At 40.9% G+C, this 24,246-nt stretch overlaps 1 protein-coding gene across 5 annotated transcripts in view; it reads right to left on the bottom strand.

Moving 5' to 3' along the window:
- LOC129185994 (metabotropic glutamate receptor 4-like) overlaps positions 1–24,246 on the bottom strand; it is a 217,325-nt gene that overhangs the window by 43,055 nt on the left and 150,024 nt on the right. For all 5 annotated transcript variants that reach the window (XM_054783744.1, XM_054783739.1, XM_054783740.1 and 2 more), the window contains exons 4-6: positions 8,885–9,020; positions 8,589–8,743; positions 8,348–8,488 (exon numbers count right to left, since the gene is read on the bottom strand). In XM_054783744.1, coding sequence (XP_054639719.1) covers positions 8,348–8,488; positions 8,589–8,743; positions 8,885–9,020 — 432 coding nt within the window. The remainder of the gene's footprint in view (positions 1–8,347; positions 8,489–8,588; positions 8,744–8,884; positions 9,021–24,246) is intronic.

Raw genomic sequence — 24,246 nt, 5'->3', positions numbered from 1 at the left:
GCTCTAACATGCCCCAAGCTACATGAGCCCGCCTCATGTATACACCTATCACTTCATGGAGGATATCTTTGGAAAAAAGCTAACTTTCACTACACATTTTAAAGTAAACCCTGGAGTTCTGCCAACTGCCAACCCTAGCATCGGAACACATTTACAGTAACACACACGAACACAAATCATATTTATGTTGTAGATGGTTAGTTTTCTCTACATTGTCTACTAAATTGGGTAATACAAGTGTAAAAATGAATATAAAGGTGTTATTACCTGTTTAGAGGGCTCTAATAATGTAAAAAAAAAAAGTATTTAAAAGGTCGTAAACAGGTTTTCGATGCTCTTAACTACAATTTGTTTAAATGTCTAAATTAGCAATCCTACTTCATGGAAATTCATTTATCACGGTCAGGTCTGGAACCAATTAACTGCGACAAACAAGAGATTACTGTATCTTTAAAAAGTGGGTAAAGTGTACAGTAGTGCTTCTTGGAGACACACACTGTTGGAGACGGGTGTGGACAAATACAGCTCATTCACATTAAAGCTACAGACACCCAAGACAGCATGTTACTAGTAGGTCAGGAATTGCTTGCCCATCAGGCCTGCCCATTTTCAGGTTCTTGCCCCACCTGGAACAAGCACCTTCATCCGCTGTTTGCAAGCATGTGGTGAAGTTCTCAATCTTTAGGAGAGTGGTTGCCATCCTGCAATCCCACTCCTGACACCAATGTAGCATTCACGAGTCGGCAAAGAGGTCACAGGCGCTTCAGCTGCTTGAAATGGAATTGCTCTTTCTTTGGGCAGTCATGACAACTTGCAATGAGCTTGGCATGCAGTAGGAATGAAAGGGGGGTAACTACAAAGGACACTAACATGACCATGGTGTCAGTCAAAGATAAAAGAGATGAGCACAACACAGCAGACTTAACACCAACAGATAAGCGCATACAGGGCAACTACTAATACTAAAGTGAATGACAAACAACTTACATAACATTAAGCACTTCATAGTTATAACTATTTATAAAGAAGTCCAAAAAAGAATGCTGGGAAGCAGGAAATATTTTTAAACTGTCTAAATTCCAGCATTAAGGATATATTTTTTTTTTCCAGTATGCTTCCAATACACTATTGTGGGACCCTTTAACGTTGGTAAAAATCTACTATAATATGGGACCTTAATAAATGCAATACAATGAATGGCATTCTCAGGAGCTCCATGTTGGTGTTTACAGAAAACCCGCACTCACTGACCAAGACCTACTTTTTGACTCACACCACCCACTGGAACACAAACTGGGAGTTATCAGAACCCTACAACACAAAGCTGATAATGTTCCCACCAGCCCACAGGCCAAAGAGAAAGAGCATAAGCAATATAGATGGTCACGTATTCTCCGAGTCATTCATAACTCAGTAAGGTTTTTTACTGAGCCAGGACTCGCGGGTATTCGTCTCTGTTAACTTATCCTGCTGCCGCTAGCTAAATTAAAAAAGAAACCAGGTAACATGGAATTAATTGTGCAACTGTTACTCTAACTGCATTTGTATAAATGTATTAACCCCGTGGAAAAATGAACAGATCTGCTCCTTGCACTCACGAGCCTAGACTCACTCACCAACGCTAGCATGAGGGTGCCAACAAGTAAATCGTGAAACTGACGTGGGCTCACGGGTTCAGGGAGTCATGCTGGGCTTGCGTGTTAAGTGAATCGGGGCGGTAGACTTGTTGCGCATGTGAAGACCTTCTTGGTTGACATAGACGCCGCATTGAGCACTGACTCATGCATCGACGTCACTGCCGTATCGGATGTGGCAAGAGAGAACGGGGAAGATGCCTAATTCATGTTCTGCATTGTAATGAATTATACCATCCGGTTTACAGTCCAAACAAGATGTCACAGGATTACCTTTTGTGACTTTGTGGCATAATGTTGTGACATAATACTGTGGATCCCCGCAGTGAAACCAGCCTCCAAAAACTTAGAGAAAGGTGTAGAAAGGTGTTTTATGAAGTTTGGTCCATTTTCTTGCATTTGTTTAAAGAGCAGATCTGCCAAACGTATCACGGCAACAGGCCAACCATCTCAATGAGGTGTTTACTTTGTGCATATATGTCCATGGGAGTCTCAGTGTCAGTTGTTTTTTGTGTGCATGAGTGCTGTAACACCTAACTCGAGTGAATCGAGTAGTTGATTTACTTTAGTGAGTGACTCATAAAAACTCGTCAGTGAAGGGAACCAAGGTTATCATCTCTCATAAGCAAAACCTAAGGTTACCTTAGCTGGTTATTTGGAAAAAGTGCATCTTGTTTTACAAAGAAAAGGTGGATGAGGAAGAAAAGAACAGCAGAGGCAGCAATAACATTGCCATCCTCTATGTCTGTGGTCTATCTGAGAAACTCAGAAGGATTTTGAACAGACAACATACCAGTACACTTCAAACCTGGTAACACTTTGAGATAAAGGTTGGCACACCCCAAAGACAGGACACCCAGAAAAACAATCTGGTGAATGCACCAATTTTTACATTGGGGAAACTAAGCAGCCATTGAGCAAGCGCATGTCACAACACGGACGGGCTAACTCTTCCGGTCAAGACTCAGCTGTCTACCTGCACCTCAAAAAGAAACAGCAGTCTTTTGAGGACGAGACAGCCCTCAGGTCAAGAGGACGAGACAGAGAAGATTCAAGATTCAAGAGAGTTTTATTGTCATGTGCATAGTACAACAGCAGTTATACCATGCAATGAAAATCTTATTCTGTTCATTCTCAAGACAGATGTTTTGAAAGTTAGAGCGACCATCTTTCTCCCACATACAATGCTGTCCTTTCATCCTTTACTAAAAGATTAAATAATTTAGCCTCTAACAAATAACAGCCACCTGGGTTTCAGGTGTCCATGATCATTATTACATCTGAATGGAATGTTAATAAAAGTGATACCACCTAAATGACCATCGTTGGCTGGCAGAAGCCCCACTCCATTGTATTGTAACAACTGTCATTTGACACCACAAAAGAGCGAAACCATTCCTGTCTGGACATGTCTTCTCCTTTAGAGGATGAGTACTTTGGATATTGGATATTCTCAGACTCGAGCTGTCCTATCTAGTCAGACTAGTGTTTGTCCCACCTAGTCATTGAGCATGAACTGATAAGGCGTGCTCAAATGAGAGGCAAAACGACTTTTAAGACAACCTGGATAGTCTAGTTGTGATCGATTCCATGCCGTGAGAATACAATGACCTGGATGAATGAGAATATTCACAGGAAAAAGACATGTTGTCATGTTTTCTTTATAAAAACAACTTTATGAAAGACTTTCATTTAAGAATACCACAACTCGAGTGAATGAATGAGAGAATGTGAATGAAAGTCATTGTTCTGGCAATGCATGACACCTTTTTAGTAAGTTCTTAGGAGGACCCAGATTTCTGATTGGACTTTGAAGTTTTTGCTGAGTTGGGGGAAGGAACAATGTTTATAGAAATACAGATAGCTAGAGTGAATGACTGAAGAAAGCGTAATAAAGGGTGTATTATTTGCTGTATTTAATTCCATCATAGAAGAACTATGACTATTAAATTGTTCCAGAATGTACCGTGCTGCAGTGAGTGCTATTAGCGCTTTTAGCAAAAGCACGTTTGCTCTACTCACATCTTTAATAAGCAGCATAAATAAGAAGCCTGCCACATCAGCCTTGCCTCTCCTTTCAACATTAATCAATATCAATTTTACATCTCCTTCATTCACAGATAAAAGACAAGACTCCATTTTTCTCCCTCCCAGTCACTTGAGCCCTCCTTTATCCTTTGATCAGTCCAAGCCTCGGAGGACACTGATTATTCTGCAGCGTGGTTCTCTCTCGCGGCCGGATGTCAAAGCTTTTCCAGTCGGTGAAGTAGGAACAAGGACTGTCACTCTTTAACCTCAAACAACTGTTTTGAGACTGCCTGTCTCCATGAAGCAAAGGTTATAGAGTCAAGATTGACAGGAAAATAGCTAAAATCAACTGAAGCCAGACACAGCGCTTCCTTCAAGAACTGCAATGATCATCCTCACATTGCTCACAGTCAGCACACTAACCATCATGTGAATGTGGGAGGTGCCTGGTATGGGGGTTGGCACACCTCACAGTCTAGAGATTCGGCTCAGAATATCCTTTTGGGTATTTCTGTGGGGGGTTTACATGTTCTCCCTGCGCTTGTGTTAGTTTTCTCTGGGTACTCCGGCTTGCGCCCACATCCTAAAAACATGCTTGTTAGGCTAATTGGAGACTCTGAATTGTGAATGAGAGCGTGAATGGTTGTTTGTTTATATTATATATTATTGTGATTGACTGGCAGCCAGTCCAGGGTGTACCCCACCCAAAGTCAGCTGGGAGGGGCTCCAGCTCACTTTAATGAAGACAAGTATACGGAATAGTAATACATAATATATACAATAGATCTATGCTTTTCCCTGGAGTTACGTTCCAGGACCAACAGCAAATGGTGAAAAAAGCGTGAGTAATTGATACGCGCATGGTACAGTACCTTTAGATTGACGTTTCTTCCAATTTCGGATCAACACGTACAATGACTTGTAATTATCAGATGGGATTGAACTCCAGAACCCTTCCCTATTCCCTATTCTATTCAATTGCCACTGTTCAGTCACAACATCATCCAGGTGTAACACCTAAATATGCCTCGAACACTTATTGAGCACATTTTAAATGATAAAATGTAAAGGTATTGTCAGGCAAGATGTCTCGTTTGGAGAAAAGCTGTCTCGCGAGAACAGGGAAGCCAGAAGCCAATCACACTGTGAACTATGGCTTTGCTACTATGAATGATAATACAGGTAATATGTACGTGGCAGTGTATGAGCCATCATTGGAACTGCACATTAAGTGCCTTATGCACACCATGGTGATCCCAGCGTCAGCGTCAGCGGGTGACGTGTGGCTGTTTATTTCCATCAGAGTTGAGCAGCTGCCTTAATGCACACGTAGATGTTCGGACTTGTCTGCACCCTTAATCACTGTTTGTTTCAATTTACAATCGTTATGCTTGTCTGAGCATCAATTTTACAAGCGACAGCGATCACTGGTTCAGCTTCATAACACACCTCATTAAGCTCGTCTGGGCTCTTACTTTGAAAGCTGGTTAAGTACTTCCGGTATCCTTCTTAGGGCCCGAGATTCATTTTGGTGTAAAGCTGGAAACTTTAAATATTGCTTACTTAAATTAATAATATATTTAACAAAAATATTTTTGTTTAATTTCTTTTTTTAATTTGTTAAATCGTTTCACGATCAATTTTTTCGCTAAACCGGAAGTCAACAAAATGAGGAATTGTGGGATATACTGGCGCTGACCAGTGACGTCAACCGCACAGTTAACTTTGACAGTGCGTTAACTAACGACGTGACTAACCATGTTTTGAACAACGCATATTTAACGGTCGGTTAGCTAATGGAGGGTTAAGAATTTAACCGGTGGTTAGGGGTTAACCAGTGGTTAAAATCACAGAGTTTTGAATCACCGGGCCATGGTCGCTATATTTAGCAAGTAGCGGTGCGCATTAATAGTCAAAGACACAAAGTGATTCTTGCGTCATGCATTTATGGCCATGCATCCAATATGGCCATGACGTCGACGTATGAGTCAGCACTCAATACGGCGTCTATGTCACCTGAGAAACTCGCACATGCACAACAAGTGCACCTCCCCGAATCACTTGTAACCATGAGCCCCGCAGCGAAACTTGCACATGTGAAAGAAATCCACCTACTGGACTCACTAAACCCGTGAGTCCATGTCCGGTTCACGATTCACTTGCTTCGCGAGTGCCCGCATTCTTTGAGTGCTCGGCGAGCGAGAAGCTCTGATAGGAACAAGAAGTGGAAAGAAGAGTTGATTTTGGGCAAGGAGCAGATCTGTTGCTTTTTCCACATGTACATTTATACAAATGCAGTTAGATTAATAGTTTCACAAATAATGCCATGTTACCTGGCTTCCTTTTTAATTGATCCCCATGAGTGAGTTAACAGAGACGAATACCCGTGATTCCCGATTCAGTAAAAAAGTTTTAAACGACTTGGCCAATACTTGACCATCTCTATTTTACATCATGGTTATAGTCAACCTGAATGTCTACTGCTCCTGAAGCACCATCACTATTCCCAAAGGAGAATCCGCTTCATTCCCCGTGGACAGTGAGCTTAGGTCAGTGCCGCCAGAGAGCAGCCTACGTCATTTATCAGTGTCATCTTGTTCCTCCACTTACAAGGCCTCAGCGCTCCCCCTCTCACGAGGGGCAACGCATCGGGATGCGCCAGCCTCGGCTGCCGGTTTTTACACTTTTCCTCGGGAGTTAAATTTGTCTTTCTTCTTCTTCGCCCACCGTACACACAGTATGGCTTTATTCGTTGCAGCTAATTCTTCTATTCCTGATCTGCTGCACAAGAAGGGTGGAAATTTAACAAAACGTGCACCCCTACTGTGTTGTGTCTGTGCAGTTATCAAACCTCAAAGTTTGAGCCCCCATTAACCGGATCGACTTGAAATTTGTCACACAGCTCAATGTGCTCTACCAAACACCCACTGTTACGTTAGGGTGTTTATCCAAATCACCACAAAATTGGACAAACACCTTTTTGGTTGGTTGAAAAACGTGGCCGGCACAACCAAAATGGCTTTGCAAGAGGACAGGACTAATTGTAACTAACAGCCAAGTAATAAGTCAATGACCATTGTCTAATGATTATAAAACTTTGAGGGCATCTGTATTACATGTATGCTAGCATGTCCTCCAAACATTTTGACCACGACCCGTAGGTGTCGCCACAAATGTTATTTACAGTCATGTGAACAAATTAAGACCCCGATTTTATTGAAGACTGCACTTAAATTATGTTAACAGTAGCTGGCATCCACATGAGTCTACATTTGGCGTTCAAATAAGGCAAGATGATACATAATGTGCTAAAAAAAAAATTAACAATTTTCATTTGTTATGGCCGACCGACTCCCATACTTCTCATGTATTGTCACAGCACATTGTTTCTCTTAAATACCAGCTTCTGCATGGTAAGTAGTCCCCATGCACATTGTGGTTATATACGCAAATATTGCCTGAGGGCAGCATGGTGGCTCAGTGGCAGTGCCGCCTCACAGCATGAGGGTCTCTGCCTCGACTCCCTGGAGTGTGTGTGTGTGTGTGTCTGTGTGCAAGCATGCTGCCGAAAGCGTAATTCAGTCCAACAGGACACTTGAAATGTGCCCTTTAGTCGACATGGTTTCTATTTATACAACGTAACATAATTTACCTAAACCAGGAGTGTCCAAACTTTTTCCACTGAGGGCCGCACACTGAAAAATCTAGGGATATAGGGGTCACGTAAGTTCAACTTTTGTCTCGTCAGACCACAAGGTCTCGAGGATCATCAAGATGTTTTCTGGCAAAATTGAGACGAGCCTTAATGTTATTTTTTGTTCATCAGTTGTTTTCATCCACTGATGATTTCGTTCGTTTTTGCTTAGTGTCTTTCTTATGGTGGAGTCATGAACACTGACCTTAACTGAGGCAAGCTAGGCCTGCAGTTCTTTGTATGTTGTTGTGGGGTCTTTTGTAACCTCTTGGATGAGTCATCGCTGCGCTCTTGGGGTCATTTTGGTTGGCCGGCCACTCGTGGGAATGTTCACCACTGTTCCATGTTTTTGCCATTTGTGGATAATGGCTGTCACTGTGGTTTGCTGGAGTCCCAAAGCTTTAGAAATGGCTTTATAACCTTTTCCAGATTTCCCTTTACATTGTTCCATTTTTCTCAATTTATTTTTATTTTTTTATTTTTGCTGCTGTTTTTTAAAAAAAGGGCCAAGGCCGCTGATGGCCCCTGGGCTGCACTTTGGACACCCCTGACCTAAACCTATAGGTTCAGCACTCTTATTGGAGATTATAGTTCAAAATATAATGTATTACTTGTTTCACATTTTATTGATTTATTTAATTGGCATTAAGTGTTTTTTAGCATAAAATGTTGTTATTATTCTTATTATTAGTAATAGTAGTAGTATCATTATTCAGCTGAAGTGTATTTGTACTACCTGGAAATACTGTATGTGAAAATATGTGTTTTAAAGCTAACGGTAGTATTGTCTTGACAGTATTACCTATCAAATATGTATGCATTGTATTTTTATACTATTTCTACAAAGTGGTATTAGCTGAATGTAAATAATGAATGCATGGCAGAATCACATGTGTAAGGAGCTCATTGGAGTCTCTTTTCTTAAGACATCCAAAACAGTTTCCAGTATTTTTTTTATAAAACTCCCCAGTGGAACAGGGAAACGTCTTACTTGTGCACTTTTTGAGTCCGGACCCTTTCTTCAAGGCATGACGGCTCAGTTTGCAGCTGAAATTGTTCTCCCAGAATTCTGCAAACCAGATATTCCGTCTGTTGTTTTCCAGTGTTCGGCTGATGAAATAACGATCAAAGCCTGGATGGAATAATTGTCATTAATGACACAGTAAACTAGAGAGTGTGTGTCAAGAAGACTATTTAAAGATTGCAGGGTTAGGAATTAGACTTTTCTCTACCTTTGATGGACTGGCGCTTGGGCAGGATGGTGACCGCCCCTTCTGCCATCTCCTCTTGATGCAGAACAGGTGAGATCTTGGAGCCCCAGCTGTCCGAGCCCACCCAGATGAAATGACCCGTCTGGTTGGCCTTTTTAGCAGCATCCAGCAGCCGCCTGCAACAGGGGAGAAAATAGATGTCGCTGTAGATAAGGTCAGCCACCCCACAGTGCTCCACTTTGTTTTTATATTGTGATTCATTTGTGATATTTGCTCATTTCTGGACTGAAAAATCTGTGTAGACTTCTCCGTGATACCTGATATCATCTTCGTTGGCAAAAATAATGACCACTCGTGCGTTGGGATTCTCGCGGAGTCGTCGGATCACCTTGTCGAACTCGCCCTGCTTGGGCTCACGGGGAATCTTCACGGACTGGGAGATGCATACGCCCCCTACATGCAAACATAGCAATCAACACATTACATTTGTTTGGATTTGATTATGTTCAAGGTTTCTTCCTATTATTTTGCTGACAAATACATTGCATGGTGGCATTGTTTTTAAAACCCCCATGAGATTGGGAAGATCTGGGTTTGAATCTCTGTTGGGCATCTCTTTGTGGAGTTTGCATGTTCTCCCCGTGCATGCATGGGTGGGTTTTCTCCAGGTACTCTGGTTTCCTCCCACACTCCAAAAACATGCATGTTATGTTAATTGGAGACTCTAAATTGTCCATAGGTATGAATGTGAGTATGAATGGTTGTTTGTCTATATGTGCCCTGCGATTGGCTGGCGACCAGTCCAGGGTGTACCCCGCCTCTCGCTCGAAGTCAGCTGGGATAGGCTCCGGCATACCCGCAACCCTAGTGAGGATAAACGGCATAGAAGATGGATGGATATATACACTCAACAAAAATATAAACGTAACACTTTTGTTTTTGTTCCCATTTTTTGAGATGAACTCAAGATCTAAAACTTCTTCCACATACCCAATATCACAATTTCTCTCAAATATTGTTCACAAATCTGTCTAAATCTGTGATAGTGACCACTTCTCCTTTGCTGAGATAACCCATCCCACCTCACGGGTGTGCAATATCAAGACGCTGATTAGACACCATGATTAATGCACAGGTGTGCCTTAGACTGCCCACAATAAAAGGCCACTCTGGAATGTGCAGTTTTGTTTTATTGGGGGGTCGGGCACCACACACGCTGTCTGCCATCTGCCCTGAACAGTGTAAATCAGGATTAATCCGTGAAGAGAACACCTCTCCAACGTTCCAGACGCCATCAAATGTGAGCATTTGCCCACTCAAGTTGGTTACAACGACGAACTGGAGTCAGGTCGAGACCCCGATGAGGACGACGAGCATGCAGATGAGCTTCCCTGAGACGGTATATGACAGTTTGTGCAGAAATTATTTGGTTATGCAAACCGATTGTTTCAGCAGCTGTCCGAGTGGCTGGTCTCAGACGATCTTGGAGGTGAACATGCTGGATGTGTAGGTCCTGGGCTGGTGTGGTTACACGTGGTCTGCGGTTGTGAGGCTGGTTGGATGTACTGCCAAATTCTCTGAAACGCCTTCGGAGACGGCTTATGGTAGAGAAATGAATATTCAATACACAAGCAACTGCTGTCAACTTGCCAATTGCACGCTCCCTGAAATCTTGCATCATATGCGGCATTGTGCTGTGTGATAAAACTGTGGCCTTTTATTGTGGGCAGTCTAAGGCACACCTGTGCGCTAATCATGGTGTCTAATCAGCATCTTGATATTGCACACCCGTGAGGTGGGATGGATTATCTTAGCAAAGGAGAAGTGGTCACTATCACAGATTTAGACAGATTTGTGAACAATATTTGAGAGAAATTGTGATGTTGTGTATGTGTAAAACGTTGTAGATCTTTGAGTTCATCTCATAAAAAATGGGAGCAAAAACAAAAGTGTTGCATTTATATTTTTGTTGAGTATTTACTGCATATGCAAAACATTCACCGTAACTTTAGGGTGTTTTGTAGAATCGCCACCAAATTTGGTAGACACCTTTAGGGGATTGACAAGCACGTGTGTGGAAAATCTGAGTAAGACTTGCTGAAAAACATGGCCGCCACCGAGCAAAATGTCTTTGCAGGGGCACAGCTGGGACTTAGCAACTCATTAGCAACTAAGTAATTGACAATTTGTCTAATGATTATAAATCTGTGAGGACATATTTATATGATGTCTTCCAAAGAGCTTCATTCAGTTGGTTATGTATTGTAGACCTGCTCCATGTGTAAACTTCCTTAACTCCATAATAATTCTGTTGCGAATTGGCCCTTTAGAAATATATTGTGCTTCTCATTCACTTATTTAGGCCAACAACATTTAGCAGTAGTTCGACTGGGAATTTGGTGAGAATGGCATGGCCCTGTTTAAGTATTTTTCCAAGTTTCTCATGTGTCCCAAGCTTGAACAAATACGTTTAAGTTATCACTTTCACGTCGAGACTGTGCGCTACGTAGATCCGTCAAGCCTAAACACAGATGCTGCCAAATCTTTTTCATGTGTGACAAATGCCTGTGTATCTGTTAAGCTTGTTTGTAACAAAATGGCACATTGATAATCATCAGTAAGGTGCTTGGACTAGTGGATACATGGAAAAACATTCCCAGAGACACACTCCAAAATCTTGTACAAAGTCTTCCCACAAGAGGGGAAGCTGGTATACCTGAAGAAGGAAGGAAGAACTTTTATTTTCATGATTTGCACTTCCCAGTACCCCAGTTATTTTGTTCATATAATATTTATAAAACGCCACCTTCTATATTTTTAGCCATGCTAAGGCTGTGATTTTAAGCAAACCATCTGTGATCAACGTAAATGTCCAGTTACCACATCTGCTAAATGAACCGCTGAGTCACCTGGTGTGTGCTCTACAATAGCAAACAATTACAAGGGTCTAATTAGCAGCACATGTAAAAACATGGGCATTAACAGTCAAGGCTGTAGACAACTTCTTGATGTAGTTTTATGAGCTCCATGAGATAATAATGGCTTTTTATTTCAAAGAAATATTTAGCGGGCATTTACATTCCTCTTAAATGTAACAATGTGCAGCAAGGTACAAGAACACGTTTCCACAAAGCACCGCAGCATTATGCTGATATTTGCATAAAAATAAGCATAATTCATATTTCAGTGGTGTTAAGCTTCTAAAAAAACATTACTTATCCAAGGTTGTCAACACTTGGTGCTTGTTTATAAGAATGCAGTGAAGATAACCTGGGGGTTCACTTTTTTTTTCAATTTTCGCTCGAGTGCGGTCAATCATCAAATTGTTGCTTCACCACAATCGTGAGAGCATTTTATCACCCTGAGTGTTGCAAACTGTTGACCCAAAAAGGTGCGGTTAAGGGTCCTTTTGACCATACACTTGAAGGGATGGATTTTAAAAAGCAAGCACATGCCAACTTTGCAGGTCCCCCCTACATAACATGTTGTTACTTTAACAACATGTTTGTTGTTTGGCTGACATCATAGCAGTCACGCACAACACTCAATTGACCAATTTTCAGGAAATTGGGGAGCCATTGCACCATAGCAACTGTTTGGAGAGGATGCATTTTGTAGCAACCTTAGTGCTAGTTGATAATGGCAACTACAGTCATGGAAAAAATGATTAGAACATCCTTGTTTCTTCAGTTTATTGATCCATTTTAATGCCTGATACAACTAAAGGTACATTTGAGAGCTGATATCTAGCAACTTCCATGGTTTTCTTGATATTAACCAAAATCACTTGAGTTCTTACATGAATAGCTATCACATTGTACTGCCAAAAAATGTAACTCTTATGAGCTATTATTGTTGTCATTGTTATATTTGTCTAAACAAATTAGTTGTATCAACCTTTAGTTGTATCAGGCATTAAAATGAAGAAGAAACTGAAGAAACAAGGGTGGTCTCATCATTTTTTCCATGACTGTAGATGCGTGTTTTGCAGGACAGCTCTGGCAGCGAATGGAGATACATACTTGGTAATATAACAAAGCATTATGTACCATATTTTGATATTGGTTGTTTGGCTACACACTGTTAATATGTAGAACACAAAAAATGCCATGTTTTATTTTTCTTTTGTCTCTCGGCTTCTCCCGTCAGTGGTCGCCACAGTGAATCAATCAAATGTCAATCATATGTCATGTGTCTTCCTTTGAAACGCCAGATGCCTTTCCTGGTGCAACTTTACAGTTTTTCCGAGCTTGGGACCGACACTGGACATCTCCAGTTGGAGTCCTGGCCAGGGTTTACATCAGACATGACACTCTTCCCCTGGCACATCCAGTCTAAAAGTCTAAAAGTACCATAATGTTCAAACACTGACTGGCAAAAGATTCTGCTGCTATTTTCTCGTGAAATGTCTTCTAAGTAAGCCGTGCGTGGGGAGATGCTGCACCATTAAATATTTGACTCATCACAGCAAACGAGGTTTAGGCATGAGGAGCACAAAGTATTTTGCTTTTAGTACATGGTAGGAACGTCATAGCAGATTTATTTAAATGTGTTAATGGCATGAGTTCATCGAAGGTCAAAGTGCAGGCTGCCAAACATGGAGTTCAAGCAGCGTCTCATATTGTCTTGTACTGTATCTGTGTGACGACTTCAACGCAATACAACCCAGCAAACGATAGCTAATTGATTAAATAACCACAGGAACTAAAGTCCCGTGCAGAAAAACAACTGCAATTAATAAAAGAGGTGATGAAAGTAAAAGTGTTGGAGACATTCGTACTTATGGTTTCTTGAAATTACGCCAAAGTGTGAATCAATGTGAATGGTGTCGCCGCTAGTGACAAACACTCAGATAATTATCATCCAAATTGAATTTGGGGTTCCCATGCTTCTGCAGAGCTTTTAAGCATCTGTCAGCTAATTGTTTGGATTTTTTTTTGTTTTGGCCCATATTTGAATGGTTTGGATCACTGTTGCCTCAATAATCATCACAACTTCCTGATCCAGCTGGCTGTCAGTAGTTGTGTGCCTTCCCTAGAATAGGAAGTTAGGAATTAGCTGCTGGACATAGTCAAGCATTCAGCAGCCAGAGAGACACAAAAAAAAGAGCATTGCTTTGCACAGACTAATGGTCACATGACTAACCCCACACATATTTAGGAGGTGTGCAAAAGTACATGTATCTGGTCTTTCGTACGCAATATGAATCAAATATACTGTAACCCTGATCTAGATGTCACATGACATCAGTCAGCTGACATCAAAGTCCTTTCTTGAGTCGCTGTTCAGCTTCTGCTCTATCTTTATTATCTTTATTATCCAAATTCTGGATAAAATAACTCAACGGTAAGAAGCATATACATACAGTATAGTCATGAAAAAAATGATTAGACCACCCTTGTTTCTTCGGTTTACTGATCCATTTTAATGCCTGGTATAACGAAAATAAATACTAACACATGCAGACATTTACAGTCATGGAACAAATTAGACCACCCTTGTTTCTTTGATGCATTGTAATGCCTGGTACAACTAAAGGTACGTTTGTTTGGTCAAATACACTGATAATAACAAATATACTGTAGTTCATAAGAGTTTAAGAGCTGATATCTAGCAACGTCCATGGTTTTCTTGATAATAACCAAAATCACTTACATGAATTGCACTGCCAAAAATTTTAACTCTTATGAGCTATTTAATTGTGTCAGCATTAAAATGAGCAAGAAACTGAAGAAACAAGTCAAACTGAAAGTTATGTATCTTTTCACAAAAAGCTTGTTTTCTGTCTTTTTTAGTCGAGAACTGATATTTTCCTGAAACTTACCTCTGTTCTATTGCTGATTACTAAAGAACGGAAAAAAGGTTGAAACAAACTGTTTTTTCTGATGAAAGATGAGAGTCGCAGCTTTCTTTTGGTAGGTTACATGTTTATATAGCCATAGAACACAATATTCTGTGTCGCGTGAAAGATCAGTCAAAATCGTCTAAAATGGCCGGTACAGAGCTTTTTGGGGGGTTTTTTCATGGCTGGGATTGGATGAGTTAATTTAATCCAGACAGCTGTGAGTGGAAACCAGTCAAGTTTTTTATTCATTTTTAATTTCATTATAACTGACCCGTTCGATTTAATGTGACTTTTACGTGTCCTGAGCTCTCGTAACGGCGTGGACAGCTCCAGGATCTACTGATGCTGAGTAATAATGATCCCTTACTGGATTAATGAGGTTGATTGTAAAAAAGTCATCTGATAAAGCTGTGACAAATGAACTGTGGCAAGCTAACGACATGTAAAAATGACAAACTGAAAAAGTGAATTGTTCTCCCATGCTACTTTTGCAAATGATCTGCAAAAACCAAAAAAAAAAGTCACAAAAGTTCACGCAGGAGTTCCGAAGCGATTACATATTCATCAAGGAAAAGTGCATCCTGGGAAGGCTTTTTGATGCTCGGAAGGAAAGTGAGGTTGCGATGGATTTACCTTCCTGCTGCATTTACAAAGACGATGCTTGAGTTTGTTGCTTTGCTTGGCATAAGGAGCTTGTTTTTGTGGATGTGTGAGGAGATTTGAAATGATTCCTTTTTCTCACCGAGTGCTCCCTGGATGACATTAAACGCTTGTGTGGCTTTGACGTGCCAGGGAGCGTTACCGTCAACGGATAGTTAATGTTTTGCAAAATAAATCCCCGAGACAATTTTGTTTTGTCCACAGTTGCTACTGCCTGCGCCTTCATGTCGACTGCTGAGTCCGAGCTCAGTTCATGTTAATTCAGTTCAAGGCCCGGAATGCAATCGTCTGACATATAAAGACTGAATTTGTCATCTTTCTGCTCCACTGAATTTGCCAATTGTTCATATTTCCCTTGTTGTTTGTTCACTGTATGTCTTTGTGCGTGTTGTTTAGTCTTTGGAGCCACTCAAGTGAATAATTAAGAAGTGGCGTACAATAGAGTTAGCGTACAATATGGCAAGCAACTTGTCTTATTAATACACTGTCCAACTGTGCTCTTAATGCGTTTTTAGCACAAAACTTATTAGCTTGCTAATACATGGAAACAGGAACTGGAAGTCAGCTCTGTCACCCGTCTATGATGCCATCAGCAGTTGACTGTAATTCTTTGCTAACTCACACAGTTACGCCGCAAGTCAAAAAAATGTCATTCTAATCTACAGTTATAGCTTTACATGCATAAAACAATTCTAAACGCGTATAAATGATGACTGAAAGGGATAAATGAATATTTAAGGTTACTTTTACCCTCAATAAAGACATCATTGTTGACAAAGACACCATGTGGCTGCGGAAGCAACGCGTACACCACCTTCATGTTTTGCTATGAATTACTTCATGAAATCAGTCATTTTTCAGTCACTTTCTAAAATCCTGGCACTTGCAACTTTCTTTGGCTCCCTTTTGGGTTATTTTGTAGCCGTAATCAAAAGAAAACCAGAGACTTGAGATGAGAAACTCTATTATTGAATTCAATAAATAACTTGAAAAACGCAAAGATGGTGTCCGTGTTGATCAGTTGTCTTCCAACATTCTGTGGTTATTTACCAAGACTAAGCGAAAATCCAATACCTGGGTCGTAGATAAAGCTGTTGCAGATACACAAGTAAAGTGAAATATTTACTATGAAAAACTACAACATGAAATGGTGTGACAGAAAAAAGACAGGCAGGCCATTCTTACAGCACAAATAAATACATTTGCTCCATCTTGTTTAATTTTATTTTCCTTTCTCTCGCCAAGCAAAGGATGTTGGTTTCAATCAAACCAATTGACTTGTAACTGACCTCCCTGCCATGACTACAGTCCAGAATAGCGCCCTCAGGCTAGGCCCAGTCAATCCTTGCTTTAAGCCGCCTAACACGCCCCCCTTCACACTCATGGCCACCTAATTGACTCTGTAAACGTGTCATAGTTCAGTGCCACCAAATCGACTGGATGTATTTTCGAGAATGCTGTGGCAAACACTGCTAGCCTGCAAGTTGACACATAAACCTCCTCAGGCCATGTTTAACCAAGCAAGCAACTGTGATGCAGATTACATTATGAAGCTAATGCTTTGTTAGTACTCGTTATGACAAATATTGAAGAACAGCTATTGATTCTGTGGTTATGGTTATGTCATGAGACACCCAACTCACGAGACAAGACAAGGCAATATGACTGGACAAATACACTTTTTTATTTAACCCAGTCACAAAACAATCCAGGTGCGGTTTGAAATGTTTATTGTCCCACAAATTGACGCTGAAAGATATGATTGTCAACGTTTTTTGAGACCAAATGAACGATGGTTATGATAATATACTGGAAATAATAATAATAATAATAATAATAATAATAATAATAATAATAATAATACAGTTTATCTCTTATCTACTTGCCTTTGTCTATTTACATCAGGGCTGTCCTTTGATATTTTTAATTTTGAAAAACCCCAATAAAAACAACATGCACATATACATACTGTATACATACAGTATATACATTTTATGATAAATGTTAGTGTTTTAATTATTAATATCAACATTTTAGTTTTTTTGGTTACATTATGCCTTTTTGCTCTATTTTTCCAGGAAGGTATGGTTCAGCAAGGCGACCTTCACCTTAGCTGATTGCTTGTATTTAATTCCCGAATCAATGCATGACACAAGAAACACTTATATGCGCACCCTTACTTGCTAAAGATGACGACCATGTTGCTAAATTGTTTAATTGTTCAATCTTTTCTATGTATGAGGTGTGTTATGAGTATGAGGTGTGTTATGAAAGTGAACCGAGTGTTAGCACTGAGCCCAATGCAATGAGCGTCAACAGAACTGCTTGGCGATTAAGGGTTCAGATAAGTCTGAACATCTGCGTGGGTTGATTTGGGGACAGCTATACAGTAGCAACATTATCTGACAAAAGTGAGTATAGCCTTCACATTTCAGTAAGCATTTTATAGTATCTTGTCACGGGACAATACTACAGAAAGTAAACAAACCATTGGCGTGCTTGGGGAAGGAGATGGGCGAGGCGGGTTCTCAGCACAGGGCGCACACAAAATGCAGTTTTTCAATGAAACATTTTATTATTAAGGGAGAAAAAAAATCCAAACCCTGCGGGAAAAAGTGATTGCCCCCCCGTTAAAACAAACTGAGATTAATTGAGATCTATCAGTCTGGAAAATGTTATAAAGCCATTTCTAAAGCTTGGGGACTCCCGCGAACCACAGTGAGAGCTATTATCCACAAATGGCAAGAACATGGAACAGTGATGAACCTTCCCAGGAGTTGCTGTCCAACCAAAATTACCCCAAGAGCACGACGACGGCGCATCCAAGAGGTCACAAAAGACCCCACAACAACATCCAAAGAACTGCAGGCCTCACTTGCCTCAGTTAAGGTCAGCGTTCATGACGCCACCATAAGAAAGACACTGGGCAAAAACGGCCTGCATGACAGAGTTCCACAACAAAAACCACTGCTGAACAAAAAGAATGTTTCAATTTTGCCAGAAAATATCTTTATGATCCCCTATACCAGTGGTCCCCAACCCCCGGTCATTTGGTACCGGGCCACACAGGAAGAAAAAATATTTTTCATTATTTCATTTTTTACTTGTTTTATTTTGAAAAGTGGCTGGATTCTCTCTGTTACGGTACATCCGTCTCACTTGACGCATGCGCACATGTTGACTATTGTGCGTGTGCTAACTTTATCGCATGCTGTACAGGTAGACTACTACTGTATTTTTACCATTTTTCTTTCACCTCATATTTGGTGTCAAATGCTGATACTATGTGGGAATGCATAAAGGTAAGTTTTGATGACTTATTGAGTGCTAATGTGCACATTTGTCTCAAGTTAATTCATGCTAGCACACTACCTTTTACCATACACGTCAAACAGCGATGTAATAATCTCTCTGGAAAAACTTGGCTGGAACTTGAACTGGTGGATGGTGGGTTTGGGCATTCATTTTGTGCTTTTAATTTGATGTTATTCATGTCTTAGTTTTACACAATACATAATAAATAAGATAAATTAGATCGCTATAATGTACGAACACTTCAGCATGCAAGTTAGAAGCCAAAACAAGCTCCCACTAACTATAAAACATATGACATATACGCTACGGATCAAAAGTTTTAGAACACCCCAATTTCTGTAGGAAAAACCTACATTTTAAGGCCTGTCTCTCTTCCATAGTTAGTTGCCTGTTTCTTGCCATTTTTGTAGCAACACATGACATGAGATTCTGCAATCCAGTGCAGTTCAACTGATGCTCACGAGTTCCACACCCTGCTTTTATGCAGACAGAGGAGGTTGTACTGTAAATACTCCAGAAAAGTTAGAACACCTGTAGAAATTAGTAGCACCAACTGTCAAGGCTTGATCAACCTCCATTTTTGCAGAACAGCTTTTAATTTTTAAACCATTTTGTGGTCCCTGAAAAAGGCCTTTATGTATCATTCTGAAATATTCATTGTTTTTCAGTTTTGGGTATCCTTGCCATTTTTTTTTTTTAAACCTGTAGCAGTTCAGCGCGTATCTTTCTACCATATCAAGCTATTCACTGGACTTGAACGACTTGAATTGCCATAAATATGTGGAACAATTGGGGTGTTCTAAAACTTTTGACAGGAAGGGTATATCAAATCTAACCGATTGGAACTACTGTACTAAATATGAATGATTAGTATTTACCACAATCAATGCTGTACTTCTCCAATCTCCACCAAAATCCAGGAGGCTATTCCAAAAGAAGAAGAAGTGAGACCTGCATGGACTCCCGTAAATTGTACTTGTTTAATTTAATGTTCCCAGCACAGTTTTGGGTGTGAATACGAGCTTGCTGTTAACGTTAGCAGGCTAGCTTGCTGTTGTCCCCTTCTCATTTGTGTGTACGGCAGCAAACTAGTTTCATTGTTAACCGATAGTCATGTAAGAAGTAACATGTATTGTGCAACTGTGACCTGGTTTAATATATTTTTGAAAACAATCATGACGAGATGGATCATTCTCCCGTCGCTACGAGCTCCCCGAAGCCTGCAACGTTAAATTTTTTATGTTAAAATGTTTTGCAGTTTGCAAATTCATTTTTACATTTCTGCACTTTTATATTTATATTTTTAAGTGTAAATAATGGGCAGTGTCAAGGACTGTAGTGAGTTGTGTGTTTTGATTTAAAAAATGGTCAACACTTAAGATTTCCTGTTATTTGCTGATCGGAGGCATAGCCCCTGTGACGTAATGACACAGCTCCCCAGGACAATGGAAAAGGAAACCGGTGTCGGAGTCAGTTCGCAGGCAACACTGGTTCCACCCGGGCGTGAACTGAATCCAGCACCACCACCAGAGTTCGCTACAGTGGAAAAGGGGTACAAGATATACTGTAATAAAAATGCTAGCTGAAATGTGAGGGTTGTACTCACTTTTGGGAAATATTGTATCTGCGTTGTACTTCATCCTTTGCTACATAAATAGCTGCTCTTTAACTTTTTTTTTCCTGTTTTTCACCATGATGTGTGACCGACATGGAGTTCTTGAGAATTGGGTTTGTTCTAATCATTCCAGGACCTCTTATTGCATTTTCCCACCTCTGTCAATGTCCTGTGTGACAGGCACATGCTGCCTTTCTTCCAAACGTGTTGATGAAAAAGCGGCCTGGTGCCATATGGTAGGAGGCTGGCTCGCAGCAGGCTTATTACTGCCTGGGAATGAATTCTCACTGCTTGTCTGCTCGATGACTCATCTCTGGTGGCAGACAGGCAGAGAAAGCATGGGGCCTTTTGCCACATTTTGTCATGTTACAGCCCTCACACAATACCCCATAAAGTCAACATGAGAAAAAATGTTTTGTGATTTTTGCAAATGTATTAATAACCAGATGATGGCAACGTCTGAAGATGCGTGAGCTGAATGAATGGAAGAAGGGAAAAAAAGGAGAAATTAACAGGAAAGGCGCAAGTGTCAAAGCAGAAGTGAAGCTGCGCCAACATGCTGAAATTTAAAATGGATGTATGAATGATACCTCGCATGATAGCACTAAATGGCTAAAATGCTACTAACGTTAGCATGCTAACATTACTAACATGCTAACGTTAACATGCAACACTCTGCATGGTAGAGCTACAGTCATGTAAACAATTATTAGACCACCCTTGTTTCTTCAGTTTCTTATTCATTTTAATGCCTGAAACAACTGAAGGTACCTTTGTTTGGACAAATATAACAATGACAACAAAAATAGCTCATAAGAATTACATTTTTGGCAGTACAATGCTATAGCTATTCATGTTAGAACTTACGCGATTTTGGTTATTATCAAGAAAACCATGGAAGTTGCTAGATATCAGCTCTTAAATTCAACTATTATGAGCTATATTTGTTATCATCATTATATTCGTCCAAACAAAGGCATTACAATGGATCAAAGAAACAAGGGTAGTCAAATTTTTTTCCATGACTGTAAATGTCTGCATGTGTTAATATTCACAAAAATGTCAAAAAGTTGTACTATTCTAGTATTAGCCTTTAGCACTAAGTGCTTATTTAGGTTTCTACTCATGAAAACGGCTAAAATACAACTCCGGTATGCTAATGTTAGCATGTTAACAATTGGGGATGAGCGAGTATCCGTTACTGATAATGTATTTTTTCAGAGTACGTGACTGAAATGAGTACACCTCATCATTATCCATAATCATGACGAAGGAAATTCCTCATTGGGTAACTACTTATGTATTCACGCTTCACGCTCTGTGATTGGCCAGCCACACACAGCGACCGCCCCTCCCTAGACAGACTCCTACAGCCAGAGAGAGGAGCCATGCCTGTCAGTTTTTTACAAACAGATACAATACAGACAGTGACTCTCTGCTTGCTTGGCTCGACTCCAGCACGTGTTCGCTATTTTGTTGTATTTTGGTTTGTATGGTGGCAGACAGGCTGCACGGTGGCCTAGTGGTTAGCATGTTGGCCACACTGTCAGGAGATCGGGAAGATATGGGTTTGAATCTTCGTTGGGCATTTCTGTGTGGAGTTTGCATGTTCTCTGTGAGGGTTGTGCTCACCTTTGGGAAATATTTTTCTCCAGGTACTCCGGTTTCCTCCCACATTCCAAAAACATGCATGTTAGGTTAATTGGAGACTCTAAATTGTCCATAGGTATGAATGTGAGTGTGAATGATTGTTTGTCTATATGTGCCCTGCGATTGGCTGGCGACCAGTCCAGGCTGTACCCCGTCTCTCGCCCGAAGTCAGCTGGGATAGGCTGCAGCATGCCCGCGACCCGAGTGAGGGTAAGCGGCATAGAAGATGGATGGATGATGGTAGACTTTTTTTGTTACGTACGCGGTGCATTTGACAAGACAGAGTTAGAAATGGCTCGTGTGGCGTTGGTCACCCCCTCCATTCCAGACGTGTTAAAAAAAAAAAAGTACCATTTAAGCCCCACCCATTTCCAGTTACACCACGCAAAGCTCTCAATTAACTGCTTGATCTACGTTCCTACCCTCACGTATGGTCATGAACTTTGGGTAGTGGCCGAAAGGACAAGATCGCGGGTACAAGCGGCCGAAATTTGTTTTCTCCGTAGGGTGGCTGGGCTCTCCCTGAGAGATAGGGTGAGAAGGACTGTCATCCGGGAGAAACTCAGAGTAGAACCGCTGCTCCTTCATATTGAGAGGAGCCAGATGAGACCGCTCGGGCATCTGGTCAGGATGCATCCCGGACGCCTCCCTGGGGAGGTGTTCAGGGCACGTCCGAACAGTAGGAGGCCTCAGGATCCGCCGGGAGGAGCTGGACGAAGTAACTGGGGAGAGGGTAGTCTGGGCTTCCCTGCTTAGGCTGCCACTCCCGCGACCCCTGACCTCGGATCAGCGGAAGAAGATGGATGGATGGATGGCTCTATTTCTTACTATAAAACATATACATCAAATCTAACCAGTAAACATTTAAACTACTATACTAAATGCCGATTACTATTTCATATTCACAGTTTCAAAGTTTACAGGTAATCAAAGTCGCTGATATCATTCACAAATAATTCACAATTCAATTTAATAAGGCAATAAATATAATTACACATAATTCCTCAATAGTTGTGTACATAACCTGAGTACCGGTAATATGGCTGTCAAAATAGCTATATAGCGTTAGTTATTTATGTATTACGTCCAGGTAGCATTTCCTATCAAACATTACTGATATACAAGAAATGAAAATGATTATGCAAAAGACAATGCAGCCGAAGTCAAGGCAACATACTGTATTAAAAAAGTTTAAGCAACGGGCACATTTTCCAGTTCATCATCAAATAATAGTTTAAGAAACGGAAGAAACACATGTTTCTATAGTGGAGTTCGTGACGAGAAGCAAAGTCATCAAACAATTCACTTTTTTTCTACAAAACTAGCCGCTACAAGTGAACGGATAACTTCTGTTAAAGATATAGGCATCTTACCGCTGAATTAGGTTATCCATCATCGGAAAAATAAAATGAAAGTTGCATCTCTGTGTGTAGTTTCAGACGTCTGTTCACCATTGGCGCAGGGCAGCAAAAGCGAATCAGGAGGGGAGCCTCATGTCAGCTGACTGATGTCAAATGACAAAGTGACGGTAGCTCGTGAGCGGCGTAATGGACACCCCTGAATTACGCTTTATTTCAAGCATAGTGTCATGCATTCTGGGTAGGGAATGTTTTCATAGAACACAATTACCTCGCATTTTTCAAGAATGATGTGTAGCGTATTTTAAAATTTACAGCTTTTTTGGCCAGCATCCTTCCTCTATCTACTCTCCTGTCTTCAATGCCCGACTCTTTTCATCTCAAAGACAACCTTGGCTGCGGGAGATAGATGTCCTTTGTCGATTCGTCATCATTGCCACGTCACCAGTTGAGTGCCTGCGGAGGAGGCGCTTTCATCCGCTAACTCACGGATTGATTCGCAGGCTTTCACCCGGCACGCTCAACCGTCCCCTTTGACGGCTGTTTGATTTGATTTACAGAATCCAGCTGTTGGCGGCCTTCTGATATGGACTCAAACGGTTGCAAAAAACATTTTCTGCAGTAGCAGAAACAAAGTAAAAGTGAGCAGTTTGCTTTGCTATTTAGTCACAAACCAGGTTCAGCGTGGTTGCATGCTTTCTGCAGTCTGAGGAGTCCAGGAGAACCTCAATTCTCCAAAATGTAAGGGAAAAATCTTGCTAAAATGACGCAGAAAAATTTGTCATAACACATTACAACAGCTTTTTCTGAATAAGGACGGTGTTAAGAGATCAAGGACATCATGACAAGACAAGAATAATACTGTATAGCAAAGTATAATACAGTATCTAACAAAAGTAAGTTCGTCCTCACAATTCCATAACTTTTCTTATAGTTATTAGGGGTGATCCGATAGATCGGCCAACGATCAGTATCGGCCGATTTCCGTGAAAAAGCATGGTATTGGCATATGCAGATAGCCCGTACAGTAGTTGGACTGGATGGACGGATGTTGGCGGTGGAAACCAGGTTTGCCGACTGCCTGGGGTTCTGCTGGATGCTCTTGCATCCAAAGTCTCCTTAAAGAAGGCGCCTGATCTTCTGCGTTTCACCAGTGATTTTGAAAAATTAACTCAGATATGATTTTGTCTAAATTTTATGGTTCCCTTTTCATATCGTATAGCCCAGTGGTCACCA

Source organism: Dunckerocampus dactyliophorus, chromosome 8 (assembly GCF_027744805.1).
Source record: "Dunckerocampus dactyliophorus isolate RoL2022-P2 chromosome 8, RoL_Ddac_1.1, whole genome shotgun sequence".
NCBI lineage: Eukaryota > Metazoa > Chordata > Actinopteri > Syngnathiformes > Syngnathidae > Dunckerocampus > Dunckerocampus dactyliophorus.
This window is presented reverse-complemented; position numbering and strand designations above follow the sequence as displayed.